Here is a 23,042-nt window from a genome sequence, read left to right as displayed (position 1 = left end):
TAGACAAAACTGTGAGCTCCAGATCCATGAGTGACTCTCTATCAAAAAACAAACAAACAAAAAACCAAAACCCAAAAGATAGAGAGCAACAGAGTTCAACACCTGATGTTGAACTCCGACCTTCAGATTCACACACTCACACATACAAATCGCACATGAATATTCTTACCTTCATTAATTATAATAGTGAAAAGGTAGAAACAACCCACCAAGGTCCACAAACTGGTAAATGGAGAAGTACATTTGGCACATCAACGTTGTATTGGGTGGTTTTGTATGTAAATTTGACACAATCTGGAGTCTATGAGATCTGGCTATAAGGCATTTTCTCAATTAGTGATCAATTCGGGGAGGGCCCAGCCCTTTATGGGTATTGCCATCCCTGGGCTGGTGGTGCTCGATTCTGGAGCAAGCCAATAAGTAGCACCCCTCCATGGCCTCTGCATCAGCTCCTGTCTCCAGCATCCTTTGAGATCCTGTCCTGACTTCCTTCAGTGATGAAGCAATGTAGAAACGTGAGCCAAATAAACTCTTCCCTCCCTAATTTGATTTTTGGTCATGGTGTTTTGTTGCAGCAATAGAAACCCTAACTGAGACAAAAACTATGGTACGTCATTTGTCTATGAAGGGGGCTGATGCTGCAGCACAGGAGAAAGATTGAAAACATTGTCTATATGAAAGACTCTATTTGTGAGAGCTTGCATGCTATATGATTTAATCTAAACGAAATATCCCAAATCAGCCATTCTACAGAGAAAGTCAATGCATAAGGTTGTGGTGGGGGCAGAATGAGTGGTTGGAAGTGAGAGCTAAAGGGCTTAGATACAATGATTAAAAATGTTACAAATGTGATCAGGGAACCTGCAATAAAACTGAATCTACACTAATAAAAACAACCACTTGCATGGGTCACATGGATTTACCTCCTGGGTGAAATGTCAGGAGTGTTACCTTCTCTCTGTCTTACTTCCTCCATAGGCAATGGATGGAAGTGATAGTTTTCACCTCACAGGGTTGTAAAGACTGAAAGAGTAAATACAGGTTTCACCTCCTGAGTTGTAGAGACTGAAAGAGTAAATACAGATTAGAACAATGTCTGGAAATAAAAATGAAAACTGCTTTGTTGTTTATCCCGGCCACAGTATAGACATCATACTTCACTATATATTGGAGCCTCAAGGATAAGGCACAAAATAAATACACAAACATATAATAAACCTTTGAAGTTATCTTTTTCTTGGAATAATCTTTTCTTTATTTAAGACATGATTTGATGTAGCTTACTCTGCCTTGAAATGTCTATGCGTTAGACCTTCATCTTCTGATCCTCCTGCTCCAACTCCCAGTGCTATAAGATTACAGGCCTGACTTGTATCCAGCTTTTTTGTAGTAGTAGTTTTAAGTATATCATATTCAATACATTTTAAATATTAGGTGTTATATTTATTTTGTTAATTTACATTTTTTCCTCCTAATTGACATTTATAAAAAATTATTGAGGGTCTGGAAAGATAGCTCAGTAGTTAAGAGCACACATTGCTTTTGCAGAAGACCTGAGTTTGATTCCTAGCACCCATGTGAGGTGGCTCACAAGTCAGGGTAACTCCAGCCCCAGGAGATCTAATGCCCTCTTGTGGTCTCTTCAAGTATTAGATGCGCAAACACACATACCTTGTACACATAATTCACAAATAAATAAAAATTGAAAAGTTGCTCTGTTGTGAGGTGGAAAACCTGCTTAGAAACAAATGGAGAAAGTTAGGGGAAATCCAATTAAAACTTGAGTCAGTTATAAAAGTAACTTAATACTCATACAAGCCTAATAGGGTTAGCGGCACCTAGCACTTTATAAAAAAAGGTATTCAAGTGCCTATTTAGGGACAAAACAGTAACATTCAAAGTCCGACCTGAGTCTGACTCCTGAGGCTTGTTCATCCTCCTCCTCAACAAAATGTGAATAAAACACAAGCTAAACTTCTGCGTAATGGAGTAGTAACAACTCACCAAAGCACAGTGAGGTAGGCATACAGATTTAAATTCAGACTACGTAAGCATATGCAAATTTCAGGGCATTCCATTGTGCCATCCTTTCCGCCCCCCCCTACCCCCCCCCCCGCTTTCAACGCGAAAGTTTCTTCCTAGTTTGACCCAAAGGGCTTCCCGTTGTCACTGCCTCTAGGCGCGCATGCTCAGAAGCCCGCTAACCTTTGGCGTTTACTTCCTGCTTACTTGACAATGGCGGCTCGCGGCGTGGGGCTTTTGACCCGTTTGCCCCTGCATTCCCAGAGAAGGAGCCGAGTCCAGCGCTCTATTTCCAGGCACCTCTGTTGTCCAGGGACTGTAGCCGCAAACGTTGGGAGCGAAGAGCAGCCTCTGGGGGGTGCGGAGACAGGTGACGGGCCGACCGAGGCGGGCGGAGGGCGCGCAGCACCGGCCACGGGGCCGGACCTCTGAGGCCAGTCAGAAGTCCAGGTGGAGGTTTCATCACTGTTGAGGACGACTCCCGTGCACAGCAGTGAACTTGTTCAGGCCAGGAACACAGTTGGCGAGTACTTTATAGTTCGGCACAAAGACCGTGTAATAATAATACTGTAGTAATAATAATAATAGTTAACAGGCGGTGATAGTAATAATATTACCACCCAGTGGCGTTTGCCTCATCCCGGAGCCGTGCATCTGCTTTTGATGATCTCTTAGTTAGGGTTATTAATGCTGTGATGAAGGATCATGACCGAAAGCCACGTGGGAAGGAAAGGGTTTACATATTTCCACCTACAGTTCACTGAGGAAAGCCAAGGCAGGAACTCAGACTGATTGGGAATCTGGAGCATCAGCTGATGCAGAGGCCATGGAGGAATGCTGCTCAGTCTACTTTCTTATAGCCCCCAGGACCACTAGCCCACGGTGGTACCACCCACAATGGGCTGATCCCTTTGGCATCAATCACTAATTATGAAAATACTCTAAGGATTTGCCTGTAGTGCAGTCTTAATAGAAACATTTCCTCATTTGAGGTTTCTTCGTGTCGGATGACTCTAGTTTGTGTCAGGTTGACATAAAACTAGCCAGTGCAATGCCTATAAGATATCACTGGAGGCTGAATATACCAAAGCTTACTGAACAGCCAGTTTTCCTGGCTCCCAGATCCCTCTGCCTATGGGAATGTCTGTTCTTTTGGCGTTTCAGTACAACTTGTTTGGCAACAGATTTTTGTCTGTTGTTTTAGCAGGAACCTTCTAAATGTACCCACCGTTTCTATTGAGGTCCCATTCTCATTGAACCTTTCCTGTGTCCCAAGAACTTGTGGATGGTTTCCAGAATTCTTAGAACAGCCTTGCAACAAAATTTGCTCCATGTTGGAATAGTGATTGGATTGGATTTAGGAGAAGCTGCTTCTGCTGAAAATTTTTAAGTAACCCTGCAAACTCAAATAAGAATTCTGTCGAAGTCTTTTGTGTGGTGGCTTAAGTTTGAGAGCATTGTGATTTGCTTTTTGGGACACAAAGCAAGCCTGTAGAGTAGAACAAGAGGAATTATTACTCCATTTTTTCTTTTTCCATTTTCAGTGCGTGTGTGTTGTGCGTGTGTGTGAGAGTGCAAGTGTATGCGGTGCCAGTGTGTGGTTGATGTGAAGAACCATCAGCATTGCTCTTCTACTTTGCTCATTGAGGCAGGATCTCTCAATCATACCCAGAGCTTGAAGAAGTGACTTGAATCAGTAATTGCTCTGGGAACCCTCTTATCTATTACAAGTGGGCCTCCATGCCTGGCAGGCATTTACTTGGGTTCTGGGGATCTGAATTATGGCCTTCAAACTTCTGCGGCAATTCCTTACAACACCGAGCCATTTCCTCAGCCCCATGACCGAATTTTATAGATGAGAAGGCAAAAAAGCAGGTGTGACTTTCCAGTTCAAGCTTTCCCTCTATACAGTGGCAACAGCAGCACTGAAACTCTCCTGACTTTGAGGCCCTCCTCTTCCTTTACTTTGTATCATTAGGATAATGTAACTGAATAAATATGCAGGGACTCTTGAGGGGCATAGCAAGTAACCAGATGCTCAAAAGAGAAGAAAGTGTACCTTAGCTATTATTAAGGTAAGTGGCCTAGAAGAGATTTATGCTTTCAATTTATGCAGTACTATACCTGTTTAATTGACCTTTATAGCAGCAGTTGAACACCAGTTTAGACTCAGTAAAAATGAGAAGCAAAAATGTCTAAGAGGTATTTACAGCCAAAAAGTGGTGAGGTGGTCCAGGCAGAGGCTATTGCATAATAGAGAAAAAATGAGGCCTGAGAAGAACAGCTCAAACTGATGGGATGTAGCCTCTGTTCTTAGCATAGAAGAAGGTCGACTGTTACATAGATACCACATAATGATCCTATGAATTGTACTGCTTCATAGATACTGAAGTGGGGGAATACAGAGGTGGAAGACGGTTTCCTGTGGAGTGGCAGAAGTCTTCACACACCTGAGCAAAATTTGAAGGCTGAGTGGAGGTTGGCCAGACAGAAAGTGAGCAGGTGGGCATTCCAACAGGGGATGAAAGCCAGGAAGTTCTTAGCTAGCATGTGGCGATATTGTGTGTGCAGTGCCATGTGTGAGAAGTGTGAGAGCAGAGGTGGAAGATGCTGATACTGAGGAGGAAAGGAGGCAGCTTCGGCTGTGGCATTGAGACTTCAGTGTACAGGTAGAAGAGAGGAAGAGATCATGTTGGCAGTAGTGTGGAGCATTGACCAAAGGAGACAAAACAAGAGTGCTGTTGTGATGGCACAGGCCTGAGATGAGGGTTGAAGACCGACATGGAGTGGAGAGGGAGGCACATAAGAAGGAGTGTGTCTTCAGCATCTTGTACAAGACAGATAAAAGTGATGTTTCTACTTGTTGGTGGCCACTCATTAAAACTGAAGAGGGCTCAAGGCCAAAGTTCTCTGGTGTGCTGTAAGAAACTTGACTTTGAACTGGTACTGATGAGGACAACATCATTAGCCCAAATTTCCCTCTTTCCCATGAAAATATGAAAATACACTTTTCACACCCAGTTTAGGCGGTAATGAGGATTGGACCCTGGGCCTTGTACATGCTAGGCAAGTACTGTACTAACTGAAGCATATCTCCAGCCTTAGATTTTAATTGTTTAAAATTTCCCTGTGATAGGGTACCTAATCAGTGGCAACTGGGTATTAATTGTTTGAGCCAGATAAAGACTTTAGGCAGAAAAAAGCTTTATAGTAACTTATTACAGTATGTTAAATGCCTTAAGATCATTGTTTGATTACACTTAGACTTGTATTAATTTCCTTTAGGCTTTTCAATATTATAGATTATACAGGTTTTGTATGTGTGTGATTGTGGAAGTATTGAATGAATGGTTTACTTAATCTTTTTTTTTTTTTTTTTTTTGCTTTTAAGGTCTTGCAGAAATGTTTTCAGCATTACATCTCAAGTATTTTAAATCACAATTTTAGTGATAGTCACAGAGTACAGTAAAATAAGCCAAATGTGGTGGCACACACAGTTAGTCCCAGCACTTGGGAGGCAGAGGCAGGAGAATCTCCAAGCTTTCGGCCAGCCTTGTTTACATAGTGAGTTCCAGGCCAGCCAGGGCTACAGAGTGTCTTAAAAAAAAAAAAAAAAAAAATCATTAGATGAATACTGGAAGCGATCTGTCTTAATAAACCTTAAAAAGAAGAGAGAACAACAACAACAAAAAAATGCAGCTAGGCTAAAAAGGTGCTCCTGGCCAAGTTTGATCACCTTTGATCCCTAGAACTCACATAGTGGAAGAAGAGAACTTATCCCCAAAGTTGTCATTTGACCTCCACATGTGTGCCAATTCATAGACATGAATATGCACACACAATAGATAAATAAATTTTAAGAATATTATTAGGACAAAATTGTTTTAATCACATGTATAATCTTTATATAATTCATCAACATGTTTTAAATTTGTGTATTAGTAGAAATGTTTTTGTCTCATTTATAGGCTCTGAAGACAAGATCCCCAAAAAGAGATTCTCTGAGGTGCAGGAGGAGAGAAGAGAACAGGCTCAGCGGACTGTTTTGATACGTTGCCCAAATAATGTCAATGAGAAAAAGTTTCTTAAGTATTTATCCCAGCATGGACCAATTAATAATCATTTCTTCTATGAGAGCTTTGTAAGTATCTAGATGTCCATCTAACTTGGTGGTTATACTTTTGAAATTAGGTTTTTTTTTTTTTTTTTAAACCTTTAGTAGTATTCGAACAAAGACCTTTTGATATTCTACCTGTTTTTTAATGTCTTTAATGAGGCTTCCCCTCCTTGTGTATGAGAAAGGAAAGCCTTATTGCAGTGTTTTAGAAATGTACCTGAGATGCAGCTCAGTAATTAAGCACTTGTCTAGCATACTGGAGACCCTGGGTTCAGTCCCCAGCATTACAAAGAGAACAGCAACAACAAAGCAAGCTAGAGTTGTTAATAACACTTAATGGAGGTTCCATAATCTGAAGACCTTAGACCAGTGGTCCTCAATCTTTCTAATGCTATTACCCTTTAATACAGTTCCTTATGTTGTTGTGACTCTCAACCATAAAATTATTTTCATTGCTACTTCATAACTAATTTTGCTATTGCTATGAATTATAATGTAAAAATCTGCTATACTGGATATCTGATCACAACCCATGGTTTGAGAACTGCTTCCCTAGAGTCTAGTGATGGAGATATTGACAGCAAGAGGGATCTGAGCTTTGCTCTATGCTGTCCTGTTACAGTGTTCTTTTCAGGGCACTGTAATGTTTAATTTCCTAATTTACTTGTAATGAGTTATGTTAGGATTGTGTCATTTATAAAATTCAAACGAAATATTTTATAACAGTATAATTATATGGTTTGAGGATGCTGTGTTAATGTGTTGACTATAACATTGTGAAATATGCTCTTTTTCTTCTGCCTTTCATACAGGGTCTCCATGCTGTTGTAGAATTTTGCCAAAAAGACAGTGTAGACTCATTGCAGAATGGAACACATACCCCAAAACAGAGAACAGACCCTGTAATTCCATTTAAGTCACGTTTCTTGAACTTAAAGCTAAAGAATTCATCTAACCAGATACCTCAACAGTCGTATGCACAGACAAACAAGCAGTTGCCTCCTTCAAGCAAGAAACTCTTTGAATTACTGAATTATGCAGAAAACGTAAGTTTACATGTATACTTCAGATTTTTAAGTGTATATCTGTGCATTGTAAAAGTTCTGATACTCAACTACATTATTGTTTAGTAGGTACAGGGTTTAGTTTTATATGGTGAAAGGAGGTAGAAGTGGGTGATGATGATGGGTGCATAGTGTTACCAAGGACAGCTTTCTGCTAAGAGTTGAAGGATGCAGCCTGTCAGATAGTGTTGAGTTTAGTTTGTGAGGTTATCTTGATAATTGCCATATGATCTCAAAATTCTTGTATGTTTTTCCTCCTGATTTCTTTTAGAGCAGTGAATTGCAGTCTTAAATGTCATCACTATAAGCTATTCTGCTATTCACAGACTTTTATCTGTTTGGTCAAGATGTACTTTAAAACATGTATTTGCTTAACTATTTTTTTTTTTTTACAACTTAATTTTATTAATGAGTGGAATTGATTTAAGAGATTCTTTCTACTTGGGAGCTGGAAAAATGGCTCAGAGGTTTTGAGCACTTGCTATTTTTGCAGAGGACAAGTTGGGATCCCAGCACCCATGTCAAGTGCTTACAACCACTTGTAACTCCAACTCCAGGGGACCCAACCCTTCTTCTGGCTCTCGGGCAGTTTACACACACACACACACACACACACACACACACACACACACACACCTGGGGCAGTTTATCACACACACACACAAACGCACGCAGGCACTTGTAATTAAAAGAAGTCTACACTACAGAATTTGTTGAATGAAAAGTAAGTCTCCCCTCTCCACTTTGTGACTCCCTATGCCATTGTTCTCCTTACGTTACGGGTAAACCACATGTTGCACAAGTTTGGGGCCCTTTCCACTCTTTTTAATATAATGATTAAGTATCTACATTGTGTTCTGTAAATGCTAAATTATCTTATTTCTAGTTTTATATCTTTAGCCTAGTGTTTTTATTATTCTAGCTAAGTTAGTTAGCTAGGTTAGTGATCTTTACAAAGAATCAACTTATTTATCTAAATACTGTTTTTTGGATAGATTTTCTGATTTTTAAAATTTTGCTTCTAGCCTACACATTTCCTTCACTTCCATTGACTTGTTTTTTTTTTTTTTTTTAGTTAGTGCTCAATTCCTTTAGTTGCAGGGCTGTTTTCAAATAAAGGCATTGAAAGCCCTGGTTTGTAATTTAATATTCAACTCTAGTACAGTTTTGGAGTCTTGATTGTTTTAACCCTTAATACCAGTCAGTGGGCTCATTTATGAAACAGAAATGTGGGACTTTTAATACTTGAATTCTAGTGTTTCTTGCCCTTTGGTACTGGCTTCCTTTCAACTCTGACCTTTGTGTTTGTTTTGACCTCTTTTGAGGTACTTCCTTACTTTTTCTAAAACAGTATTTTTTACTTACAAAGAGTATTTTAACCAAATTTTATTTTGCTAGTATTTTTAAGAATCAACTTTTAAGGGCAAGGGGATGGATTGGTAGAAAAACTGCTCACTGTAAGTGTGGGGACCCAGGTTTGGATCCCTAGCACCCACATGAAAGCAGAGAATGTGCCAACTATCCCAGCACCAGGATGGTGGTGTGGAGACAGGTGGATCTCTGAAGCTCCCTGGCCAGCAAAACAGTGATTTCTAGGATCAAGGAGAGACCCTGTCTCAAAAAATGAGGTGGAAGGCAATTGTGGAACACATACAATGTTGACCTTTGATCTCTCTGTGAATGAAGAAGTAAAAGCGTCTGTGTACACTAAGGTACCACATACACACCCCTATATACCCTCCACATACACACATATGCACACCTGTGTGAATGCACACATGCAAATACATTTTTTACCTACTTTTTAAGACTGAAGAAAAAAGTAATTAATTGTATTTTTAAGGTAAATCTCCAAAGCTGTGAAAATGACATTATTTTACAGACCTAAATATATGTGTATTTTGTTGCTTTCTTTGGCCAGCTAGATAGACGATCAGCTGAACACTCTTCTGAAGGCTTTCCAGCTCACAGAGGAGAATGTCAGGCTCCGCCATCTAACCTGCTCTCTCATTGAGGACATAGCTGCTGCATATTTTCCTGGCTGTGTCATTTGGCCCTTTGGCTCCTCAGTGAACACATTTGGCAAATTGGGATGTGATTTGGACATGTTTTTAGATCTAGATGAAATTGGAAAACTTGATGTTCACAAGGTAATGATTATTTCTTTGTACCACTATAATAAATTAGAAAATTTAGGAAATCTTTGGACCTAATAAAGTTATAGCTATTGATTTCTACCTTAGTAAAGATGACTAAAGAATGAAGTTTATCTGCTAGGGATTATTTGGAATTGTAAAGTATGCCTTTGTGTTGGTTTAATATCGGGTCACTTACTGTGTCTCTTCTACATGTTCAGTAAAACTTTTTCCTCAGGCTTTGAAGTGCTGATGTTCTTGTCTCTACACATGGGTGTGTTTCAGATATTAGTAACATTTTAATTTTGCCAGCTGGCTTCTTTTACTGGTTTTAATGTACCTGCAGTGTTGATAGTCACATAGTTCATTATATACTTTCAAATAGACTTTGAAACATCTATTTCCTACTTTTTTCTATGTTCCACTGTCTAGGAGTTATCATAGAGTGGAGTTTGGTTTTCTCACAATCTTAGATTGTTTTTCCCATTCTTGAATGGTTCATGTTAGCACAGCCTTGAAAAGATTTGTCTCTTAGTTTTAAGACCTACTTCTACTTCGCCTTCTTGAAGCCATCCTTTCTTTTTTTCTCCACCCTGCTTAAAATTAATCACCCCACATTCTTTTTCATATCTTGCTGGTATTTCTGTCTTTAGGGTTTCTTCCTGTCATGTTAGTTAGTGGCTGAACTGACTGTCTCCCACTGTGTCATAGCTGAGTAAGGCAGGTGTATGTCTATGATTTACTTCCATTACAGTTCTAGTCATGGACCCTGCAAAGCTGTGTTATATTCATGGAACTGAAATTAGCAAGAAGTAGGAATGGCATCAGATTGAAATGGGTCAGATTTAGTAAGACTAACATGCATTGGAAATTGAGTTAAATTCCTGGCATGGGCACCGAAATTATGTGACACTATTTTATTTTTATTTATTTATTAGACATATTATACAGAATATGTGACTTAGACATTTAAAGTGTTCATTTTGTATTGGTGTTATTATTTCTGTATTTGTAGAGTGATATAACCATTTTAGATTATTTTTATCACATCAAAAAGCACCATCATAGGTGTTTCAGGCTTTCTTCTCTCAAGGAGCAAAGCAGAGTTGTTGTGGTTAGAAAGTCTGGGCTCTGGAGCCAGCTGAAGAGTCAGATTCTGCTTACTGGCAGGATGGTCTTGGGTGAATGGTTTTCCAAGTCCCCAGTTTCTTAACTGAAATTTGGCCTTGACACTCACGCAGGATTTGGTATTGAGTAAACTAATGGTAACCTAAATGATTGGACCTAAGTGCTCAACCTCTGTCCCCATCCGCAGAAAGATAATTATTTCAACTTTTTATAAGAAAGAAGTTGTTTTTTCTTTCTCTCTGTTGGAAGCAGAAGTTTATTGATAGCTTTTAGTTTTAATTCTTTAAGTTTCTGAAGTATTGTGGTAGTATTTAGAAAAAGTTAATTTTAAAAGGCTTTCTTCCATTGTGATGAAGTAATTTGACATTATTTGTATATAGATTTCATTTATGAAAGTGTTATAAGCATATGTGCTTGTTTAAGATTCTTTTTGGATTGTGGGCTTAAGAATATATCCTCATTTAAGATTATCATAGATTTACCACTAGAAAAATTTATAATCATACAGTGACAATTTAAGCACTCTTAAATTTGCCCAGTTTCTAAAATGTTATTGACAGTTTGTCCAGATATGAACTTGGCACTCCACCTTGTTTTATAATTTTTTGGTTGTTTTATTCTTCAGCCTAAGTTGAGGGAGTTAGAAATTGTGTGTTGACCCTTTTTTACATCTCAAGCTACTATGTATGATGCCCAGTGAAAGACAGGTACTAACAGGTTGTTTACTGATAAATAAATGAAGAATCACTTACTAATTGAAATAATAAATTTCAGTGTTTCTAAATTTGTTCCAATGAATTTAATACAAAAGACCCTTTAGAGTGAAATAGTAAGCTTACATCTGCCTTTGGTTTTCTTTAGTTTTGCTTTTTCTAATAGAAAGTCATATATGTTGCAGGACTTAGGCAATAGAAGTGAAAATTAATAACTGTGTCCCAAGTAGTATTTTCCTGATGTCTGACTGGTTTGAGCTGTATGCTTAGTTTCTGTTTTTTTCTTCATTAGATTTTCTTCCATCATGTAGTGCTGTATTAGAAGCACTCAAGGGGTTAGCTGTTTCTCAGTTGTTTTTTTTCTGAGTATTAATATATGTGTGCACATGTGTGTGTTTGTCTGTGGAGGTCAGAGTTCAACATGGGATGTCTTCCTATGTCTCTCCCATCTTGAGACAGCCTCTCTTACTGAATTCAGCACTCACTGATTGGCTAGTTAAGCAGGTCAGCAAGCACTGGTTGTATGTAGACACTTTACCAAGGGAGTTGTTTCCCTTGTCCCACTTTGTCTGTGTTTTGTTTATTTAATGGACAAAAGTAGTTTTTGAGAGTCTCTTACCTTTGCTTATTATTGATGTGTTTTCCATCATCTGCATCTTCCATAATTGCATTGTTTTATTTGTGTAGGGCCTATTGATCTGAATAGCCTACATTTTCTCTTGCTTTTTGTATTGTTCATCTAAGCTCATTTACTTATGCTTTGTTAACATACAATCTCCCAGACCTCAGTGAGTTTACCTATCAACTGTCTATCTCTTGCTGACATTGAGTCCAGGGACAGCACTCTAGTCATCACTGTTTGCAGCAGCCAGGTTGACTGTCACTCATCTCTGCCTATGTTCTTTGTGTCATTGAAAGCAGTGATGAAACCATAGAGAATTGAGATGTGGCCCTTTATGGATCTTTCTGGTTCTACCTAAAAATGATCCAGGAAGCCTCTGCTTACATTCAGAGCATACCCATATGGGCGGCACCCTACACACCTGCATGGAGCAGCTTCACTATCTGTCCCTGATCTGACCATTCCTCACAGCTCCAGGTCTCTGTCTCCAAGTCCACTGCTCAGAACTGTTTTGTTTTTGTGTGTTTGTTTGTTTTGCTCTTATTTTTTTTTATGGTGTCATTTTGTATGTCTTTCACTTCTTTGCTTATGAGAGTGAGTACAACTTCCCTCTTCTACTATCTGCTCTGATTCAGGTCTGCTGTTTGGTGGCTTTTTTTTTTTTTATAAACCATCCTGGCATGAGTTGATTTCTATTATATTGTTATTATTTTTTTAATGGATGACATTTTTCTTTGCTTACTTTTCCATTGACCTTCTCTATATAAGGAAGCCTCTGTGTTTTATTTTCTTCAGTTGATCTTCTCTTCTGCCTGTATTCTCCCCACATTGTGAGTTGATAGGTCTATATGGAAAAGGCAGGTGTATGTTCAGAGAATATATATAGTAAGTGACTCTTTCATCAGTACTTCTGTATACATTTGACTGTGGTGCATATGTTAGTTATAAAAAGTGTTTTGTAAGTTAGCGCCTTGTAATTTACAAAACTCAAAGGCTACCAAGCACCCTTGAGTCTGTTTTGCTATGATTGCATGTATCACTGTGTTGATTTATTTTGCCAGAAGTTATTTAGACTCTTAAGTTCTAAATCATCCTTTCCCCAAAGTTTAAAAATCCCTTTTTCCGGGCTGGAGAGATGGCTCAGAGAGAGGTTAAGAGCACTGACTGACTGCTCTTCCAGAGGTCCTGAGTTCAATTCCCAGCAACCACATGGTGGCTCACAGCCATCCATTATGAGATCTGGTGCCCTCTTCTGTTGTGCAGATGTACATGGAAGCAGAATGTTGTATACATAATAAAACAAAAAAATCCTTTTTCCAAAAATTCCCTCATAATTAATCAATGTTTTTATATTCAGAATGCAGGGGATTTTTTGATGGAATTTCAAATGAAAACTGTTCCTTCAGAAAGGATTGCAACCCAGAAGATCCTGTCTGTAATAGGAGAGTGCATTGACAATTTTGGCCCTAGCTGTGTGGGTGTTCAGAAAATACTAAATGCTCGATGTCCACTATTGAGATTCTCCCATCAGGCCTCTGGATTTCAGTGTGATTTGACTGTTAACAACAGGTATGACCTCCTGAATGTATTCACTTAAATGTGATTATTCTAAGGTGTCAGTTTAACTTTTCTTGTTTAGAAATAGTAGCTCAGAACTCTTTTAGACATACTTCAGTAATGACTACAACGGACCTGTCTGTCTGTCTTAATGTGAACTCACTAAGTTGGGTGTAATACCTATAATCCCAGTTCTGGAGAGTCAGGAGGATTGTATATTTGAGGCCTGCCTGCCTACATGCCTGAGTTATACCAAAACTCTCAAGCCTTTTTTTAAGGTGAACATTTAGATTATAAAGTAGGACATCTTTTTTTTAGTGTTCTTACTTAATATACTTTTTAGTGTAGTCCTAAACAAAATATTAGAGTATTGTGTTACAATGTTAATAGGACAATGAGATCCCTCTCTCTCCCTCCCTCCCTCCCTCCCTCCCTCCTTCCCTCCCTCCCTCCCTCCCTCCCTCCCTCAATTGTTTTACTTTTGTTTAATGTGTATAGATGTTTTACCTGCATACAGTCTGTATATTACATGTGTGTCTGATTCCTGAGGCCAGATGAGGGTGTCAGGTCTAATGTGACTTTCACAGAGGGTTGTGAGCCACCATGTAAGTCCTGGGACTTGAACCTGGGTCATTTGGAAAAGAAACCAGTGTTCTTCACTACTGAACCATCTCTCCAGCCCCAGAAATGTATTCTTACCTATGTTGCCTAAAAATATGAAAAGTACCTATTTTATATTAGAAAATAGAAGTACATTTTGAGTTTGACATCTGAGCATCTCTAAGCATTGTCTCTGTTATATACTGACTTAGTCTGTGATGGCTTGAGTCAGAAAATGCTCAGAACAGCTTGAAGCTATTAAGTTTCTCTTCAATATATTTGTGCTATATTATCTAACTACCCAGTAGCTTAGGAAAAAGTGGGCTGTGAATAACAAGTTCTACTATACTCTGAATACTTTTCCTGGACTCACTCTAAATTGATGAATTTATTCCTTACTGTGGCACTTTTGTTGAATTCTGATTTTCCTTTTATTTGTTAGATGAGTAATTGTTACTGAAGGTGGGTTCAGAGGTCAAGTTTAGAGCAGCTTTGGTTAGTTCACCTATCAAGCCAGTTTTTTTGGACTGCCTTCAAGTACCATATGGTATAAAGTCATTGTGTTTTTTAACCAAATTTAATATAAAAATTAAAGTACATGCTGTACTTCTTATGGATTGTTTTATATTATGTATACAAAATAGGATATTAACATCTTTGTAATGTATTTTGTTTGTTGAATTGAGGTGGGTTTGTAATAATTTGCTTTCTGCAGGTTTCTCTATCCTTTTAATGCTTCCTTATGTCAGCTAGTTACCTCACACAATTTGACTTATTTCTCAGCTAAATTTAATTTCATTTAAATATGTAAAGCCTTTCATTTCTGTTTTTGAAACTCCTGTTTAAATGGATGTTACATGATGATTCTTGTGCCCTGGTTGGTTCTTGAGAAATTACAAGACACTATTTGATTAGTGAAAACTCAATTTTAAGATATTTCTAATTGATAATCTTTGAGTTTTCATTTTGACTGAGAGATTTATTAAAAATAGATTTTAAACCTGATCTCCCTCCCTTCCTTTTGAATGTAGGGTGTTTTCTCCAGGCTGGACTCCAAGTCCTGGGCTTAAACAGTTCTGCCTCCCTCAACCTGAGTAGCTGAAACCACAGGCATGCACCACCATACCAGACATGGCTCTGAGGTGTGATTTCTTATGGGTGCTGTAGCATCAAGCTGTTTTTGTTTTTATACATTGGGCTAGAGGAATCTCTCTCTCTCTCTCTCTCTCTCTCTCTCTCTCTCTCTCTCTCTCTCTCTCTCTCTCTCTCCCTTCCTCCCTGCCCCTCTCCCTCTCTCTTTCTCCCTCCCCTTTGATATATTACATCTAGTTTCCACTCCTTCCAGTCCCTTCCCTCAGTCTCCTCTCTCCCAGATCCACTCTTCCTCCATTTCCTTTCCGAAAAAAGCAGGCCTCCTGGGTATCAACCAAATACAGCATTACAAAATAAAGTAAGATTAGGTACATACCCTCATATCAAGGCTGGACAAAGCAACCCAAAAGGAGGAAAATGTTCTCAAGAACATGCAAGAGTGTGAGACAATCCCCACTTTTATTATTAGGAGTCCCACAAGAACACCCAGGTACACAATCATAACATACATTCAGAGGATCTAGCACAGACCCATATAGGCTTCCTGATAGTTACTTCAGTCTCTGAGCACCTATGAACCCTGCTTAGTTGATTCTGTGGGTTGTGTTCTTGTGGTTTCCTTGACCTCTCTGGCTCCTACAATCCTTTTTCCCCCTCTTTGGGGTTCCTGAGCTGTGTCTAATGTTTGGCTGTGTGTCTCTGCATCTGCTTCTGTCAGTTGCTGGATGAAGCCTCTCTGATGAAGAGTGGGCTAGGTTCCACTATATGAGTATAGCAGTAGAATATCACTAGGGATTGTTTCATTGACTTTTCTGTGTTGGGGGTCAAGTCTTTTCTTCTATCCTAAGTCTCTGGGCTATCCAGCCTCTGTTCCCTGGAAGTGTCAGACATGAGGTCCCTTTGGTGATATGGGCCTCAAGTTGGACTTGTCATTGGTTGGCTACTCCCACAAGTTCTATGCTACCATTAACCCAGTACATCTTGGAGATTGGGCAATTATAGGTTGAAGGTTTTGTAGCTGGGTTGATGTCCCAGTCCTACCACTGGAAGCCTTGCCTGATTACAGAACATGGCTGGTTCAGGCTCTATATCCCCCATTACTAGGAGTCTTTGCTAGGATCACCCTTGTAGATTCCAGAGAGTTTCCATTGCTCTAGGTTTTCATATTGCCCATGAAATGCCCCCAATTCTTGTCAGCCCTCCTCAGTTAAGAATCTCAGGAAAATGCGTTGATGATCAAGTGAGTAGAATGTTTTCCTGTGTGTTTGCAAAGGACTGACTAAGATGTGAGACTTCAGTGCAGAAGCATTTCCCAGTGTTCCTGTCTATGGTGTAATCATGAAGAACCCTTACACATTGTACTTTTTATTTAAGAAATCATGTTTAGGGACTTGACTTTAAAAACAAATCTGTGTTTCAGAGCTTGAATGTGGGTATTTATTGCTGATTTTAATAATGTTGCAGTTGCCCTGATTTTGTTTGGTAGTCGAGCATTTACATTGAATTGAGTGCATACTGCTGTCGGTTGGTGGTTCTGAGGCAGGCTTTGATGTAACTTGGGCTGGCTTCCAGCTTGCTTCTTAGCTGGGGCTGTCCTTCAGCTCCTGGACCCCATGCCTCTCCCTTCTTTGTGCAGTCTGACTGCATAATGCTTTTAGTTTAATCATGGTGTTCAAAATATAAGCAAAAAACAGTGAGATACTTACATCTGTTTCCAGTTGTATCTTTAATTTGAATTTTGTATCCTAACTTGGGCTTTGAAATTTTGTTTTGTTTTTTAACTTTTCTGTTTTGAAGTATTGCTTTGAAAAGTTCCGAACTCCTTTATATATATGGCTCCCTGGATTCAAGAGTAAGAGCCTTGGTGTTCAGTGTGCGATGCTGGGCTCGAGCACATTCATTAACAAGCAGTATTCCTGGTACGTGGATCACAAACTTCTCCCTAACAGTGATGGTCATCTTTTTCCTTCAGAGAAGATCCCCCCCAATTCTTCCAACTCTGGATTCCTTAAAATCCCTAGCAGGTAAGACTAGAAGTGGCTGCCTTCTTTTTGACACTGGATAGACATTTATCATATATAATCAAAGCACATATATTTATAAGTCATGTCATTTACTCCTTTATTTTTAAATCTAAAAAAAACCAAATAGATGTAAATTTTAATTCTGAATCTGAATTTTAAGTGCTGTGTATTTGTTTGTTCACCAGTGGCCTTTTTCTTTTAAAAAATTTACTTATTTATATTTTATGTACATTGGTGTTTTCCCCACATGTATGTTTGTGCAAATGTGTTGGATCCTCTGGAAATGGAGTTACAGACAGTAATGAGCTTCCATGTAGGTGCTGGGAATTGAACTGAAGAGCAGCCAGTGCTGATAACCACTGAGCCATTTCTCCAACCCCCTCACCAGTGGTCTTAAGAACTGGTGTTGTCTAGCTAGGCCTTTGGAATTGAGCCTTATGGTGTCAGTTGTCAAGTGACTTACCATAGCCTTCGAACAGCTGAAGCCGCTCACTTAGTTGACCCAGACTGAGATGAAGTTAAAAAAGCACTTAGCAGGTCCAGCTATGGATCTAATCACAGTCCCCTGGCTATAGCACTATAATACTTACTGTGGCATAATGTGATTGGTACAGCTTCATTCTTTCAAAAATTATTTTACTTTACTTTGATTTAAAATTTTCAAACCTGCCTATGTTATCTACAAAGAATTCTGCTGGGTACTCAGAAGAAGAGTTGTCCTACTAAGTGTAGTTCAGTGATTGGTTTGTTTGTTTGAATTTAGTTGACAGTTTCATGCACATATATAATACATTCTGGTCACAGTTGTATTCTCCTCCCACCCCCCACCTTCACTAACTCTCTCCCTTCCCCCACCAAATCTTCACCCCACTGTTGCCTATCCTTTTGGACTATGTCCATGATGTATGGGTGATATATACCTAAAATAGGAAAAGAACAGGGAGAGAAAAGAAGGGGAAAGACTACAGAAGCACCATTTGTTAGGCTTGAATGCTGCCAAGGTTTGGAAAAAACAAAAAATGGCTTTATCTTAAATCAAAATGCTTTCATGTTTCAGTATTTTCTATACAGTCTTTTTAGTGAAAAAAAAAAAAAACACGAATAGAGAAAGTCTTTGGGTTTTTAATTGAGATTTATAGAAATATTTTCCATGTGGCTCATGTTTCTGTGTTAGTAATTTTAATTGAAAAATACATATTTTTTGCATATATTTTGATTATGGTTTCCCCTTCCCCTACTCCTCCCAGATGTTTCCCACTTACACAAATCCACAATCTTACTTTGTTTCAATAGAATACAAACAGGCAGATGATGATAATAATGATAATAAATAAGATAAATAAAAACAAATAGAAAAAAACAGCTGAAGAAACAGCAGAAGACACATACAAATTCTGAGACACACAGAAAACCTATAAAAACAAATTTGGAAACTGTAATAATAAGCAAAAGATCTGAAATGGAAAAAAAAATTGTTCAGACAAAGCATTGTGAAACAACAATCCTCCAAAGATAGCATTGAGTTTGTTTTGTGCTAGCCATCTACTGCTGGTTGTGGTTTGTATACCCAGTGAGACTCCATTGGAAAAGAAAATATTTCTTTTCTGATTGGTTATCAATTGGATTTAGCTTCAGGTGGGGTAGGGGTGGGTGCTTGTATCTACTTCCCCTCTCAGCATTGGGACCCCATCTACTATAGACCTGTGTAGTAGGCACTGTGCATGCTGCCCCAGTCTCTCTGAAGCCTTATATGTGAATCAGTTCTGTTGTGTGTAGAAGGCCTGTTTTCTTAGTGTCTTCATCCCCTTTGGTTCTTATCATCTTTCTGCTTCCTCCTTGCAGAGTTCCCTAAGGGCAGAGATTTGATGAAAACATTCTGTTTAGAACTAAGTGTTCAAGGTTTTCCACACTCTGCACATTGTTCAGTTATTGGTTTCTATGTTTGTTCCCATCTACTGAAGGAGGAAGCTTCTCTGATGATGGCTAAGCAAGATATTGATTTATGAGTACAGAAGAATGTCATTAGGAGTCATTTTATTGCTGCATTCTTTTAGCAGAAGTCATATTTGGTTTACCCCTTAGGTAAACTTGGCCAACCAAGCATTGTCAGGCATGGGTTCCATCTCATAGAGTGGGCCTTAATTCCAGACAGATAGTATGATTGGATGTTCTCACAGCTTTTGTACCACTGTTGTACCAGCAGGCAGGTCACCATCATAGATCCCAGAGTTTGTAGCTGGGTCTGCCTTCCCTTTCTCCTCAGGTAGTGTACAGAGTACTTCTAGTAGGGGTGAAGGTTCTAGGTAGGCACAAGTTTGGCTTCTCCATCATCAGTGAACTATGTAGGTATTATCAGCAGTAGGTAGGGCCTTATTAGCAGTTTGTGGAGAGCAACTAATACCCTGTTGTTGAGGGGTTGCCATGGGGCCCCTTTGTTAGTAATATTTTAAGCCAGAGACACATTCATTTAAAACAAAAAGACACAATAGCTAAAAGATGGTGAATATATTTAACTTAAGCTGTCACAAAAAGTGTAATTTGTTAGTCACTTGACATATTAAAGCATGTATATAGATTTCAAAGTAGAAGAGTTTATGTAGCTATGTGGTGGATGTGTTGGCTTTGTGTTATTATAGCTTTGGGCATGTGGTAAGGCTGCACACTGTAATGAAGGATGCAAAGTGGCTTTGTAGAATGCAAACATGAGCAGAAGACAAAGGAGTGGGTTCCCATGTTCCCTTCAAGGACATGCATGTCCTTAGCATGTTTCTACCACATCCCAAGAGCACCAAACTGAGAATAAATCTCCAACAAGTGGGACTTTGGGGGATACTCCAGATTCAAACTGTAGCAGTAGAACACATAACATTGGGCTGGGGGGTATGTCAGTAATGGAGATCTTATCTTTTTTTTTTTCTTTTTTTTTTGATGTTCATTCTCTACATTGTATATTAGGATGTAGGTAAGGGTAGGTAAGAGGTTCCGTGGACTTAGCAAAGTAAGGACAATTGACTACATTTCATGATACAATGCTAGTAGGAAAGTGAATGGTGATCTAATGTAAGCCTCTTAGAACAACTAGTTTGTGTCATTGGGTCAAGGCATAAAACAGCATTAAGGATGGAAAAGGAAATCAATGCCTATTAAGGATGTCCCAAAGTTGTTTAATGGAATGTAGAAACTTTGTGTTTTCATTTTTAACTAGAAAACTGATTAGTTCAAAAGATGGATTAAAAGCATTGAATTGCTAGAAGTTAATTTTAGTACAATGAAGGAAGTGATTTAGCATTAGTTTCTCTGTTGTCTGATCATTTCAATTCTTTTTTTTTTTTTTGGTTTTTCAAGACAGAGTTTCTCTGTGTAGCTTTAGAGCCTATCCTGGCACTCGATCTGTAGACCAGGCTAGCCTCGAACTCACAGACATCCCCCTGCCTCTGCCTCCCAAGTGCTGGGATTAAAGGCGTGCACCACCAACACCCAGCCATCTCAATTCGTTTTAAGTGGAGTTTTAAAATTTGTGAACTAACTATATATAACATGACCAATGGTAGGAACTACTTTACAGTGTGGAACTCTGTTTCTGTGTTTTAAGATGCTGAAGATAGATGTATCCTAAATGGGCACAATTGTACATTTGTTCGGGACTTGTATAAAATTAAACCTTCAGGAAACACAGAAACATTAGGTAAGTAAGTCTTTTTCCTTTCTTCTTGTTCCTTTTTGGGTTCAGACAGATTTTCCTCTTAATTTCTTTATCTTGTTTTCTTGCAGAATTGCTACTGAAGGAATTTTTTGAGTATTTTGGCAATTTCGCTTTCAATAAAAATTCCATAAATATTCGACAGGTAAAGAATGTGTCGGCATTTGTTATTAACTAGCTGTCTGCTGTGCCAGTGTTTCATTTCTAAAGCACTTTAAAGAATGCTTGGGTGTAAGTAATAGTCATGAGATGGAACTAAGATGGGCTGTGGCACTTGAGTGAGTCCTGTCAGCCACAGAGCTGCAAGAACAGAGGCAGCTGTTATCTGCTGTTGACACAGTATGTGGTTTGTTTTTGAAACTAAGACTGTATCCTTCAAGATGTGGAATAACATCCCCAGGGTTTATACATGGTTGTTTAAAATAAAGATATGTTCAGTGACAGAATTTATCTTGCTTTTGAGACAAATTTTGCTATGTGCATCCAGTTGGCCTTGGACTTGCGCTTTGCCTCCACATCCCAGTGCTTGGTTGCAGACATGTGCTGGCCCTAGGGAAGTCCTAAGGATGGCCTTAGGGTAGATTGTACTGTTTCCCTCACTTCCAGCTGTTGGGGCTGAATTTAGCACATGCCACTTTATAAAGATTGACTTTATTTATATTTTCTCTCCTCTCCCTCCCTTCTCCCCCTCCCTCCAAGCCCTCTGTTTTTAAGCAGTTGTACTATGTAGAGGATTTTTATTGTTGACCTAGTCCAGATGTCTATCACCTGAGCATTGGCATCATCATTTGTATTATAAACCTAAGTAATTTTCTTTAGAAAATACTCATAAATTACGTGGGAAAAAGAAAAAGCTGCTTATATACACACTCATATAAATGCATATGTAGCCAAGACCAACCTTGGGAAAGCAGTTCTTAGCTCTCTGGCTTACCCTGGCCTTGTGTATCCTTTCTTACATGTATGTATCTTCTCTGTTGTCTGTAGGGAAAGGAGCAGAACAAACCTGACTCCTCTCCTCTGTACATCCAGAACCCTTTTGAGACATCTCTCAACATAAGCAAGAATGTGAGTCAGAGCCAGCTGCAGAAGTTTGTGGATTTGGCCAGAGACAGTGCCTGGATCTTGGAACAGGAAGATAAGAGTCAACCTTCCCTTTCAAGTAAGCAGCCCTGGGGGCTAGCCACCCTCCTGCTGCCACCTGGGGCAGTCTCCACACCTCTCTCCAAGAAGAAGAAAAAGCCAATGAATGAAAAAGTCAAAGGCTTGTTAGCATCCATAAAAAGTAGCACTACAGACAGTTCCAAGGGCACCCACGGAAAGAGAGCAATCAGTACACAGGTGTGATGGCAACAGCTTTGGGACTTCTGAGAAGAGCTGCTGTGAAACTTTGACAGGCCTTAACTTTTATCTGATGTTATTTGTCACGATCTTATCACCCTTTTACTTGATCTGAAGTCTGGATACTTCTTTCCAATCAGGTGGAGCTTAATTAAAATACCAGTGGCAAAGAATATGTAAAAGACATATTTGAACTCTGCAAAGTGAATGGTAAAAATCAATTTTATCAGCAAAATAGTTGATATTTCTGTCAGCTCTTAGTTGTAATTATATCCATGTATAGGTGATGAATGCAATAAAGCTCCAAAATTTGGTAATACTCTTTAATATCTATATCTATTTTCTATTTTTCAACCAAAGTTCTCTTATTAGGTGTTTTGATTTCTGGTTGGTATCCAAAGTAATGGGTTTCACAATAGGCTGCTATGTAGACTCTGTCTTCGGTGATCCTTCCCCTCCCTCCCTCCCTTCCTCCCTCATTCCCTCCCTCCCTTTCTCCCTCCCTTCCTCCTAGCACTGCCCCACCCCCAGCCCCCTGTTCAGTTTTGCTTCATTGGTGAATGAATGTTCAGCTACCCCCTCCTCTTCCCTCCCCATAAGGCCTACCCTGCAAAGGTCCCCAAAGTTTCACGATCTGTATCCCTACATGTTCCACATTTACATCAAGTGAAGCCCAAGGTCCACACAGGAGAGGAAACGTACAGCTGTGACTTCCTGGGATCCTTCATCAAGTGAAGTCTCCTATTCACAGTTAAACAGGTTAGTTCTGATTTCCCCAGCTGTCTCTAAAACATAAAGTTCAGTCACTTAGTCACAGCGTCTGTCTTCTAAGATACGTAAATTATGAATACAGTATGCTTTAAAATATATTTTGTTTTAAAATTGAATTTTGTTTTCAAAATAAAACCCTGTTACTACTGAAATGTG

At 39.1% G+C, this 23,042-nt stretch overlaps 1 protein-coding gene across 4 annotated transcripts; it reads left to right on the top strand.

Moving 5' to 3' along the window:
* The first annotated feature begins 2,200 nt into the window (after nucleotides 1–2,200).
* Nucleotides 2,201–23,038, top strand: LOC100759832 (poly(A) RNA polymerase, mitochondrial). 4 transcript variants are annotated; one of them, XM_035442784.1, is made up of 9 exons: nucleotides 2,201–2,392; nucleotides 5,991–6,163; nucleotides 6,952–7,185; nucleotides 9,129–9,353; nucleotides 13,159–13,370; nucleotides 16,848–17,074; nucleotides 20,667–20,759; nucleotides 20,846–20,919; nucleotides 21,807–23,038. In XM_035442784.1, the coding sequence occupies exons 1-9, from the start codon at nucleotides 2,236–2,238 to the stop codon at nucleotides 22,119–22,121; spliced, it is 1,710 nt and encodes a 569-aa protein (XP_035298675.1). In that variant the 5' UTR covers nucleotides 2,201–2,235; the 3' UTR covers nucleotides 22,122–23,038. The 4 variants fall into 4 exon arrangements, with proteins under 4 accessions (XP_035298675.1, XP_027261226.1, XP_027261225.1 ...); XM_027405425.2 differs by having other exon boundaries at nucleotides 2,202–2,380; nucleotides 21,762–23,038; XM_027405424.2 differs by having other exon boundaries at nucleotides 2,202–2,392; nucleotides 21,762–23,038.
* Nucleotides 23,039–23,042: the final 4 nt, after the last annotated feature.

Source organism: Cricetulus griseus, chromosome 3 (assembly GCF_003668045.3).
Source record: "Cricetulus griseus strain 17A/GY chromosome 3, alternate assembly CriGri-PICRH-1.0, whole genome shotgun sequence".
Lineage (NCBI taxonomy): Eukaryota > Metazoa > Chordata > Mammalia > Rodentia > Cricetidae > Cricetulus > Cricetulus griseus.
The sequence above is the reverse complement of the archived record's forward strand: the minus strand, read 5'-3'. Positions and strand labels throughout refer to the sequence as shown.

Coding starts and splice junctions, on each gene's coding strand:
- LOC100759832 (XM_027405424.2), top strand. CDS start 2,236: ATGGCGGCTCGCGGCGTGGGGCTTTTGACCCGTTTGCCCCTGCATTCC. Junction 2,393..5,990: donor TCTGGGGGGTGCGGAGACAG/GTGACGGGCCGA, acceptor TCTCATTTATAG/GCTCTGAAGACAAGATCCCC. Junction 6,164..6,951: donor ATTTCTTCTATGAGAGCTTT/GTAAGTATCTAG, acceptor CCTTTCATACAG/GGTCTCCATGCTGTTGTAGA.